Raw genomic sequence first — 11,520 nt, 5'->3', positions numbered from 1 at the left:
TATTTACAGCTGAAATATCTCAAATGTAGCTGACTAACATGAGGAAATCTCTCTTCTAACATGTTTATGGTCACTGATAAAACTTTAAATTGGAATTTAGTTAGAGGATCATCAGGGGGTCCTTTTGTCCCTCTGTGGGGGGAAACTCCCACTGGGTTTAAATCTGGGACTCTCCACCATTTGACCTTAGAACTGAAGAAGCTTCTCGGATGAGAGGTGAAACGTCTTCAAGTAACTTAAAGAAGTCCAGACGGACATTAAAGGTTTGCTGAACATTTATTTTAAAAACATGAAATGATTATTAAATTGCTGGAAAAACATTTTTTTATTAAACTGAGATGAGGCTGTTGTTATCTTGGTCACTGATGTCACAGGTACATCTGTAAACTGTGTCTGATCTCTCACCATATTTTTGTCTCCATGACAGGTTACAGATGAATAATTACTTTCTAATTACTTTCCAAACACGATCTATATAACAGTCGCAGGAAGAAAGGACACTTCAGGCAAGAATCATTTTTTAAAGGTGAGTTTTAAATGCAAAGTTCAAAGAAATAAAAGATCATGGAAAATATTGAACCCTGAAAGCACTTCACAGAAAATATTAATAAAGACAGAGATGAAAAAAACAGTCTGACACAAGAAAGTCAGACGTATAAAACCACAGACCTGAGGGGGCGAAACTAACTCGGCGCTACGAACACGAAGGACGGAAAACTGACAAAAACAGGAAGTGAAAACATCAAAGGTGCAGAAAACACAAATCACCATAATGAGTAACGATGAAAGAGGAACTAATATATCAATGACAAGTGCAGACAAAGGAGATACCAAAAACTCTAAAAAAGACAAGAAATGATTTAAAGAAAAACTACAAACATGGCCGACCATGACGATCATTAGTGTGGAAATAAAGCAGAAACGTTTTACAAGCTAACAAACATCAACTTTGGTTTAAGGAGAGCAGACAGGCTTTAATCGTCATCAGGAAATCAAAGCAGATACTCGACTTTAAACTGCATCATCATCATCATCACTTTTACTGCATTTACAGACGTGGAGCGTCTCTCGTTTCTGCCTCAACAGGTGGACGACCACCACAAAGACCCCCGCGACCCCAGAGGTCACAGCGCCTAAACTCCATTTGTAATCTGGGCCTTTGTTAGCGGTTCACTCTCTGTATCGTCACTGACCGTCATCGGTGATGATGAAGATGGAAAGGGAGGCATTTGGAAGAGTGGGTTAGGGAGAGGTTTGCTGTCTCTCGCACTCACTGGATTCTTCATCCTGCAGGAGAAATTCGTAACACGCTGTGTTTCCTCATTATTGATGATCTCCATGTTCGTTCCTGACTGCTTCCACTCTCCGTCTCCGATCTTCCAGGAATACTCGACAGGCCCAGCAGCGCTGACGTCTCCGTCACAGCTCAGTGTGCAGCTCTCTGAGGTTGAGTTACACAACAGCGGCCTCACACTCACCACAGGCCGAGGCGCTGCTTTAATCCTCACAGCCTGATGAACCCGACTCTGGACCTGGTTGTTGATCTCCACTGAATACACTCCAGTGTCTGCTGCAGTCATGTCCCTGATCTCCAACACTCCCGTGTCAGTGTTCAGAGTGGTTCGGCCTTTAAACGAGATGTGATCTCTCAGCTCAATCAAGTCTTTCACCCACTCAGCCAGCAGGTATTCATCACAATACCACACGATGCTGGTGATCTTTTCAGAAACCGGCTGAGGGCTGAGCTGAAGCGTGTCGCCATCCTCAAAGTACTTCTTTACAATCTGATCCTGAGAGAAGCTGGATGCAGCCAAGAGCAGCACAGCCAGGAGCCAGAAACCAGCCGAGAGCTTCATGTTCACAGATCAGTGCAGGAGTGACAGCAAACCACGTGTCAGAGGTTTCAAACCCTTTTCCTCTTCCGTACAGCCTGTGGTTTCCTACACTGAGCGCAGTCTCAGTCTTTGCTGATTCCAGGATGTTCCTCCCACAGTTTTGCCAAAATGACCCAAATGCAGCGAGCAGACAAAGTAAACACAACGAAGTTTTAATTAAAGTGAATCTAAAAGATCGTGAACAAACTCCTGAACAGACAACAACAAACAAAAGAAGTAAACAAAGAGCAAAGCACAACAGGAAGTGACTAAACAGCAGAGCACAGAACCAAAGACAACAACTTAATGATGAGAGATAAGAAGACACCAGGAAGGCCAATGAAGGACATGCAAGAAGTCTAAACACAATACTCTCTGTTAGAGAACTCCCAGTAATCAGATGTGTGTATGATGACATATGGATACATATGAAGATTACTGTTAATCTAGAATAATCATAGAAACAAATGATAACAAAACTCAGTCTAAACAAACTCCAAACTCTCCAGAAGTTTATCAACAACTTCATGTCTAATTAATTTATGTTTTTGCTTTAAACTCCAAATAAAGATAGAAAACATCACATATCTATGACGTGGTAGCCAAACACATCTACATTAGATATAACAGAGTTTGATCACCAGCCAGGCAGCTGCTGCTGGTCGCTGTTCATTATTGTTTCAGAGCCAGAGTTCAGCCAGAGTGATTATTCTGAGCAACACCCGCTCAGCAGCTTTCCTGGAGCTGTCAGCAGAGTGCAGGCGTCAACTTTAACTCGGGTTTGATGTTTCTGGTCGAGACAAAGTTTCATCATCAAGTTCGTCGTCACTTCCTCCTCTCCTTTAGCAGCTGTCTCCATCACTCAAAGCTTCTCTGAAGTTCACTCGTTTGCTGTCCCGGTGATCAGGATGTCCTCTCCTTACACCGACTCACTGCTTTATCATCCAATCCAATAATATATATAATCCAATCTGTGCAAATGATTCCAATAATGCAGAGACAGTCGGGGGGGGGGGCCTGAGGACAGCGCGCTCTCAGAATCACTCAAGTGAAATCTAACAGGTGATATTTAGTTTATTTCAGAGTTTTATTTGTTCCAGTTTGGCTGAAACTAAACTTGTTTCATTCGGCCAAATATAGAAAGATGAAACAAACTTACGCCGACCAACACGAGGAAATCTCTCTTATAACGTGTTTGCTTTTACTGATAAAACTCGCTGAAGTCTTGGAAAGCTGCTGCCTTTTCTCACTTCCATGTGAAACAGTTACTGTGACTATTAACAGTAACTCATCTATCAGTCAGACGTGGCAAAAGCACAGACATCCTGTATCTAAGTAGAAGTATAGATAATACCATTAATAAATTCTCCAGCAAAAGTTGAAGTACTGATTAAACTTCTTTACTCGAGTAGTTAAAAAGTACAGGCTCTGAAATGTACTTAAAGTAAAAAGTAGCTCTTTGGACGTTTCTACCATCTATCTTTGTGCAAAGCTAACTGTTAACTGCTAATTATAATAATAAAATAATATGAAGAGATGGTAAATGGACTGATTCTTATACAGCGCTTTTCTCCTCTCCTGGAGTACTCAAAGCGCTCTATACAACATGCCTCATTCACCCACTCATACAAGCACAACCTAAACTACATTCACACTCCGATGGACGCATCGGAGGGCAGCTCGAGTTAGTATCTTGTCCAAGGATATTTGGCATGCAGACTGGGGGAGCCAAGGATCGAACCACCAACCTTCCGATCAGTAGCTGATCTGCACGACCACCTGAGCCACCCAGAGATCGAGATACAACTTTTATTTCAGTCTAAATTTTAATTCTAATAAAGGAGCTCAGCATGAATCGGTTAAGTAGAAGATGAGGAGAGAGAAAAAAGGATTATAAAACATATCTTGTTTTCCTGACTTTACCTCTAAACAGGAAAGTGGGTACAGCCAGAGATTAAAATGGGCGTCTATCACAGTGCAGCAAACTAACCTGTTCATCCTGCAGAGGATTTTATGTAAGCTGTAAATAACACAGCTGCTCTACCTCAGTTTGATCTGCATGTTTCAGAAAAAGAACAAAATACTGTCACGTGTACAAACAAAACATGAGGATTTACATGTGAGCTTTATATGAGCAGTCCTTCGCTTTAACTCTTCTTCCGACGATACGAAGAGCGGACAATGGACTGAATACAGTCCATTGTCCGCCAAAGTCATGTCCCTGATCTCCAACACTCCTGTGTCAGTGTTCAGAGTGGTTCCGACTTTAAACTTGCTGTAATATGTCAGATCAATCAAGCCTTTCTCCCACTCAGCCAGCAGGTTTTTATCGTATTTCCACACGATGCTGTAGATCGGTCCAGAGACCTGTTGAGGGTTGAGGACCACAGTGTCACCAACCTTGAAGTACTTCTCTACAGTCTGAGCCTGAGTGAAGCTGGATGCAGCCAAGAGCAGCACAGCCAGGAGCCGGAAACCAGCTGATGTCTCCATGTTCACAGATCAGTGCAGGAGTGACAAAAACCACGTTTCAGAGGTCTTAAAACTGTTTCCTTTTTGTTACAGGTGTTACAGCAGTGACACATCTGCTGCTGTCAGGCCTGCAGGTATCAGGCTGTTGTTCTCCTTCATCTCATAGTGGACAGAAATTATTTTTTGGAGCGGCACAAATAATTTGTGTGGCATCAGATTTGATGCAGAACAGCTGATTGTTCTGTAAATAGTTTGAAATGTTTATTTAAAAAGCACCTTGGCTGCATTTTTAGGAAAACAGCTGCAAAAAACTTTGTTTGCATAACTCAGTTACTTTTTTGAAGAAGTAACTATATAGTTAATTGCCCAACATTGGTCATTATTTACTGTATTTTGCAGACAGAGTTACAGACTCTCTCCCAGACTCAGACTCATCATACAAGTCAGAGCTTTATAAAAAAAATAATGAGAAAGTTGTGTTTTCAAAATTGGAGTTGAAGTTATTTTTACTTCCAATAGTGTTAACATGCTGCAGGTCATGAACAAGACTTTTTTACATTCTCATTGTAAGTGGGCTAAAGCAGTTAATTAAAAGTCGTCTAACATAAATGTAAATGCTGTAATTTGATTATTTTAATAAACATGTAACTTGGATGGATTCGATGCTGGCGTGACCACAGTGCACACGTCTGCTGTCGCTCACAGTGGACCAAGGGACGCTTAGGGTAGTTTGTGTGCTCGCTCAGACAAGAAGAATTTGAGGGAACATTGTTCACACCTCGTACATGTCCTGCTCCACCTTCACATGTTTCTCTGCTCTGCTCATCACTGTTCTTGACAGTCAGTACCAGTACACTTCTTCTCCATTGCTCAGGCATCCTCTCATTCTGCAGGATTGTGTTAAGCAGTCTGGTTAAAAAGTCCCTTTTCTAGACATCTCTGCACCTGCACAGGTTTCCATGTTTTTTCATCCTCTTCATAGCTGCCCTCACTTGCTTCTTACTAATCCTTACAGTTAATGTTTCCCTCCAGTATCGTCACTGCAAACTGCTGCAGTCTAAAGATTTAAGCCATTGCCTGCCTTGCCTGGTGACGAGCAGTGCCACTGAGTGACAGCGAGGTGCACAGTCTGCACCTCTGTAACCTCACAGCTGGGCGTCATTCATGCTCCTAGTGAGATACAGCTTAGAGAGCAAAGCCGAGTGCAGCTGAGAGCAGCAGTGCCAGGAGCTGAAGGCAGCCGACGTGTTCACAGATCAGTGCAGAAGAAACAGAAAAGTCTCTCTTCAGAGATCTTAAAGCTTTTCTTCTTTTGAACACTTTGTGGTTTCCTTCAGTGGGTGTGGTGAGCTTATGGTGAAAGCAATGAAAAAGGAAGTCGGCCCTATTGAAGCAGCGTGTTCACATCCTCAGACGTCACACTTTGATTTCTTCAGATGCCGTCTGGATGTCATTGTTTGGTCTTTAAAGAACTACAGCTCCCAGATTACTCTGCTGCTTCTGTTTGATTGCTTTTAAGACCCTGATATGTTAGTAGTTGAAGAGGTTTGTTTTGACGTCTCGCTTGACTGTCTGATCTTCTTCCATTGACCTGTGGACTGGTGCTGCTGAGCAGGAAAGCAGCAGAGAGCGTGCAGGCTGTGGACAGGTAACAACCAGGTGCTGGGTCCTTCAGCCACAAACAAAGAACGACTCCAACACACAGTAAAGGCATAAAAGAGCCAATTACCACCACAGAGGCTGACTTTAAATACTGCTCACTGACAGGAGATGAGACTGAAGCTCCGCCCAGCGAGAACAGCCGGCCCACAGCTCGACCTGAGAGAAAACAGACAGCGAGAAGGAAAGAAAACCCAGACGGCCGGGACCGTGACAAAACAGGAAAGAGTTTCAAATGTAAGACAGTGCAGCCAGAGATGTTGAACAAGACAAGATTTTAATGTTACTTTGAGTTCAACCTTACAAAGAAATCAAAGAAAACAGAAACAGATCAAATAAAAATAAGAATGACGGGTAGATAAATACATTTAAAGCTATAAATACACCGAAGTAGACAGTGAAGCAAAGAAATCCCAAAGAAAAAAGAACTACAAACATGGACGACCGCACCAGTCTGAAGTGCAGAACAGTTTTACAAAGCAAAGGAATGAGCTGCCCTTTGACGGGCTTCAGTCTTCATCAGGACTTAAAGTGCATTTTCATCGCTGTCAGCAGTTTTTCTTTTACAGTTTCTGAAACAAAAAGCAGACAAACACCGCAACCACCGCCAGGACGGCAGCGCCTACAAGAGTGAGGATCCACCATCTGTAGTCCAGATTTCCGTCCTGGTGAAACGGGTTAGTGATGGATTCGCTGCGTCGCTCACTCACTGGGTTCTTCATCCTGCAGGAAAACATCTTCACACACTGTGTTTCCTCAGAATTGATGATCTCCATGATTTTCCCCGACTGTTCCCACTCTCCATCTCCGATCTTCCAGAAATACTCGACAGGTTCGGCCTCTTTAACGTCTCCGTCACAGCTCAGTGTGCAGTTCTCCAAACTCGAGCCACACATCGGCGGCCTCACCGTGACCTGAGGCTGGGGCACTTCTCTGATCCTCACGGCCTGATGAGTCTGACTCTGGGGCTGGTTGTTGATCTCCACCGAATACACCCCAGTGTCAGCTGCAGTCATGTTCCTGATCTCCAACACTCCCGTGTTCGTGTTCACCTCTGATCGGCCTCCAAACCTGCCGTAATATGTCAGGGGAATCACGTCTTCCACCCATTCGGCCAACAGTTCTCCGTCCCACTTCCACACGACGCTGGTGATGCGAGCAGAGACCGAGGCAGGTTTGAGGACCAGCGTGCCGCCAAGCTTGAAGTACGAGTGTATAATCCGGGCCTGAGCGAACCTCACTGCGGCTGAGAGCAGCACTGGCAGCAGCAGAAAGCCAGCTGATGGCTTCATGTTCTCAGATCGGTACAGAAGTGAAAGAAAAAAATTGGCAGAGATCTTTTTCCTCTTTTCTGCGCTGGCAGTGATTCCCTGCAGGGAGTGCGGTGAATCTTGTCATGAAACCATTTGTGAAAAGGAAGTCAGCTCCCTGTGTGGTCGCACTGAACTGGCATGTTCTCATCCCAGTGCGTCACACGCTGACATTTTCTCAGTAAAATCCTCCTGATGCTTACAACCATGTGAACGACTTTGACGGTCAGCTGCTTCGCCCTGATGCAGCACAAATACACCACAGTTTGTGCTGGTTGGTGGCAGGTTGCATCCAGTGAGTCACGACCCCATGGCTGGTCACAACCATGGGTTACAGCAGAACTCTGGAAAGGGTTTTCTTCTTCTTCACCTGCAGGATCCACATGTTGGTGGTGCACATTTGTCTTCCTCATAGCTGCTTCTCACACCGATTGGGTGGCGGCGCTTGTTGCCTGTGGGACGCCCTTAAATTATCCCAAATGAAAGACTAATAGCCTGATTTTAATGGCCAACCATTTTGGGTGACGTGCAGCTGGGGTCTGTTAACCTGCTTGGTCTGAGTGCAGCCTTTGAAACTACATCTCATAACATCTTAGAGCAGACGAGCTTCAAGTGGAATTATTGACACACCCTTAAACTGGTTTAAATCTTATCTCTCGTACCAAACTCGGCTCATTCGCTTAAAAAGTCAAATTCCCGTCATTTCCAGTTACTTCCAGCATTCGCTGAGGATCTGTCTTGTACGGAGCCTCACAGGGGACACGGGAGAAAAAAAAATTAAGACGGACTTTTGCGAGATCTCGCAAAACAAACTTAGGATCTCGCAAAACTTTTGCAAGATCTCGCAAAAGTTTTAGCCGCATTCTTTGGACGCCGGCTCGAAGCCGACCGGGAGGTCGAGGCACGATGTGCCGGGAAAGCGGTGTTCCTCCCGGCTGTAGTAGGTCTCAACCTCCCGTTAGCTTCGAGCTAACGGGAGGTCGAAGGCCAAAGAATGCGGCTAAAACTTTTGCGAGATCCCGAGTTTGTTTTGCGAGATCCCGAGTTTGTTTTGCGAGATCCCGAGTTAGTTTTGCGAGATCTCGCAAAAGTTTTGCGAGATCCCGAGTTAGTTTTGCGAGATCCCGCAAAACTTTTGCGAGATCTCGCAAAAGTCCGTCTTAATTTTTTTTTCTCCCATGTCCCCTGTGGGGCTCTGAAGTCTTGGAGTCTCTCCAGTGTGTAAATCTGTGTATCTACTTCCTCTTGGTCATATTTTCTATAGTAAGTATTTCCACTGACAGAGACACAGAAGACACAAAAACTCTTTAAAAACAAACAAGAAATGATCCAAAAAAAAACTACAAACATGGCGGACCATGATGATGTAAGCAGTTTTTCAAAGCTAAATGAAGTAAAGCCGCATGACAGAGACAGAAAACTAACCATCAGAGTAAAACAGGAAGTGAATAAAATGAATAAAGTTATCAGACACAGCAGGTTGAGAAACACTGAGCGCACAAACTGAACTCTGTAACTGTGACTAACACATTTCAGATGCTGATGTGACGTTCAGGCGACCGCCTTTTAAGGTGGTATGCATCTTGAATGTTTAGCGTATGAGAGTTAATGCAAACTTCACCGAGTCCTCCCCTCACATGTTTGCAGCTGAGCCCTGCATGTTTCTGCGCCTCAGTAATAGACGACGGGTATTTTAATGCAGAGCAGGAACATGCATGTGAGCACAAAGCGACTTTCGTGGAGTCTTTCTTTCGGTCTTCTGTAGATCAGAGATCCTACACGCCTGAGTCTCGGTCCTCAGACCCCACACAGTCCAGGCAACGTCCAACAGAGTTTGTTATTGCATGAAAGACATTGATCCTCCTGCAGCTCCGGCTCATTGATCTGAACTGCTTCGCTGTTTTTAGAGAGAAAATCAAAGTGTTTCTGATATGAGAACGAACTGTTTTGTTGGCTTTTTGGGCTCTGGGAGGCTGAGATCTGAATTCTGGAGCTCAGGACTCACCCAGAGAGGCTGCGCAGTCATAAATGAGCCTCTGCTGTAAACCTGGAGTCTGTGTGATAGCTGAGCTGTGGCAGTATCATCTATCATCAGCAGAATACTGCACAGCTTCCTGCTCTTTAACAACTGGCATAAACAGAAGTGACTGTGTGGTGATGCTGCAGCGGCATGCAGAGGGACCAGTGCAGAGGGTGTACTGGTAACCTTTGTCAGCAGTCATGCTTTCACTGGGACAGCATGCCCCCTCGTGGTGGCAAGCTTTACAAAGCAAAACATAAAAAATGCCTCTTAATATTGGCGTTTCCACCTCTGTGAGGATTCAGGAATGAAAATCTTTGTCTGGAAGTTTCACACGCAGTGACAGAGACAAGTAAACACATTTATTACAGAACAGCTCACATAACAGAGATAATGTGACGGTGTGGTCACCAGCCGAGCAGCAAAGCCTCCACTGTACAATCAACATGTGCCACAACTGCAGGACAAAACATTTCACCATCATCATCGTCGTCTCAGCTCTCTGTCTGCGGGACGAAAGCTGATGCTCGTGCAGGTTGAGCACACAACATCTGAATGTTTCCACCTTTTTCTGCCTCGTCACAGCGTTTAAAATGCAGGAGCAGTGAGACAGGGATGATGAACCAAAGCAGAGCTTTTAGTTCTTAAAGCAAAACACAGGAAAGTCCAGAATCCTGACCAGATAAATAAGAGGGCAGGAATGACGGGCATATGTGGGAAAACACACTAATACCAAGAGAAATACATAAAGAAGTATAAATACACAGAAATAAAGAAGCAAAACTAACTGAACAAAGTAAAAATAGATAAAGACAGGAAGTGAAAAAAATGATTACCAAAATAAGGTCAAAACAAGGACAAATAAAGACAGAGAAGACCAAAGAAAACTACAAACATGGCTGACTATAACTGTATGCTAAATAATGTTTACTGTAGAAATGCAGCAGAGCAGTTTAACAAAGCTAAACATGAACTTCCCTCTCAGTACAGCTGATGTGCTTTACTCTTCATCAGGAAGTCAAAGGCGACAGTTCATTTTAAACAGCATCATCATCACTTTTTCTGCATTTACAGCCAGTCTGTAGTTTCTGACACAGAAAGTAGACAACCACCACAAAGAGTGCGAGGATCGCCAGAGATCTCATCACAGCACCTAAAGTTGTAACCCAGAGTCCACAGTGCAGATCGTCACTGTTTGCTGGTTTTATTCGGTAGAACACGTTGGAGGGGTTGCTCTCTTTCTCACTAAACCGGTTCTTTATTCTGCAGGAGAACGTTTCCACACGCCGTGTTTCCTCATCGTTGATGATCTCCACGGTGTTCCCTTCAGACCTTGCCCACTCTCCATCATCCTTCTTCCAGAAGTACTCCACAGGCCCGGCTTTGCTAACGTCTCCCTCACACACCAGTTTACATCTCTCAGAGGTTGAGCTACACGACAGCGGCTTCACTTCCACCTCAGGCTGGGGCACATCCTCGATCGCCATAATCTTATGAACCCGACTCTGGACCTGGTTGTTGATCTCCACTGTATACACCTCATTGTCCGCCGCAGTCATGTCCCCGATCTCCAACACTCCTGTGTCAGAGTTCAGAGTGGTTCGGCCTTTAAACTTGCTGTAATATGTCAGAGGAATCTGGTCTTTCGCCCACTCAGCCAGCAGGTATTTACCGTATTTCCACACGACGCTGTAGATCTGTTCAGAGACCGGCTGAGGGCTGAGCTGGAGTGTTTCACCAACCCTGATGTACTCCTCCACAGTCTGGGCCTGAGTGAAGCCGACTAACAGCAGCACTGCGAGGAGCCAGAAAGCAGCCGATGTCTCCATGTTCAAAGATCAACACGGAAGTGACAGGTCTGTGCAGATGTCTTTGGTTTTGTGCTGTCTGTGGTTTCCTTTGGTGGGCGTTTGAAACAAGGAAGTGAGTCCTAAAACAGCTTTGCAACCCTTTATGGTCAGTCTGAAGCAGCATCACGTCTCCTCGGTCAGCCCCGAGTGTCGATATCCACCAACCGACCTGTAACAGTCCTGTTTTTAAAGACCTGCTGGGGATAAATTCTGCTGAAAAGCAGCATCAGGACACAAACCAGAACATTTCTAATGAACCTGAAGTTAAACCGCAGAGTGAAACATAATCATCGTTTATCTGCCTCACGGTGAAAAAACGAGACGAGAAGAGGAAG

General features: G+C 44.6%; 3 protein-coding genes across 3 annotated transcripts; all 3 read right to left on the bottom strand.

Annotated features, from left to right (window-relative positions):
* Window positions 1-513: 513 nt before the first annotated feature.
* Window positions 514-4,367, bottom strand: LOC120734814. Its single transcript, XM_040033807.1, has 2 exons — window positions 4,140-4,367; window positions 514-1,628 (listed from the first exon to the last, which is right to left on the bottom strand). Exons 1-2 carry the CDS (start codon window positions 4,365-4,367, stop codon window positions 1,134-1,136), a joined length of 723 nt encoding a protein of 240 aa, XP_039889741.1. The 3' UTR covers window positions 514-1,133.
* An 854-nt stretch (window positions 4,368-5,221) lies between these two features.
* Window positions 5,222-8,105, bottom strand: LOC120734900. Its single transcript, XM_040034009.1, has one exon. It carries the CDS (start codon window positions 7,295-7,297, stop codon window positions 6,569-6,571), a length of 729 nt encoding a protein of 242 aa, XP_039889943.1. The 5' UTR covers window positions 7,298-8,105; the 3' UTR covers window positions 5,222-6,568.
* Window positions 8,106-9,675: 1,570 nt separating this feature from the next.
* LOC120734898 lies at window positions 9,676-11,416 on the bottom strand. The gene has a single exon (XM_040034006.1). The coding sequence runs from the start codon at window positions 11,162-11,164 to the stop codon at window positions 10,373-10,375; it is 792 nt and encodes a 263-aa protein (XP_039889940.1). The 5' UTR covers window positions 11,165-11,416; the 3' UTR covers window positions 9,676-10,372.
* Window positions 11,417-11,520: the final 104 nt, after the last annotated feature.

Source organism: Simochromis diagramma, unplaced genomic scaffold, assembly GCF_900408965.1.
Source record: "Simochromis diagramma unplaced genomic scaffold, fSimDia1.1 OVJJ01000176.1, whole genome shotgun sequence".
NCBI classification, from domain to species: domain Eukaryota; kingdom Metazoa; phylum Chordata; class Actinopteri; order Cichliformes; family Cichlidae; genus Simochromis; species Simochromis diagramma.
Note: the sequence above shows the minus strand (reverse complement) of the source record. Positions and strands in the feature narration are given on the sequence as shown.

Bases quoted from the DNA above. Each gene is read 5' to 3' on its own strand.
- LOC120734814 (XM_040033807.1), bottom strand. From the start codon at position 4,367: ATGGAGACATCAGCTGGTTTCCGGCTCCTGGCTGTGCTGCTCTTGGCT. The intron at 1,629-4,139 runs GTCGGAACCACT...ATCTCGTTTAAA, and splicing joins CATATTACAGCAAGTTTAAA to GGCCGAACCACTCTGAACAC.
- LOC120734900 (XM_040034009.1), bottom strand. From the start codon at position 7,297: ATGAAGCCATCAGCTGGCTTTCTGCTGCTGCCAGTGCTGCTCTCAGCC.
- LOC120734898 (XM_040034006.1), bottom strand. From the start codon at position 11,164: ATGGAGACATCGGCTGCTTTCTGGCTCCTCGCAGTGCTGCTGTTAGTC.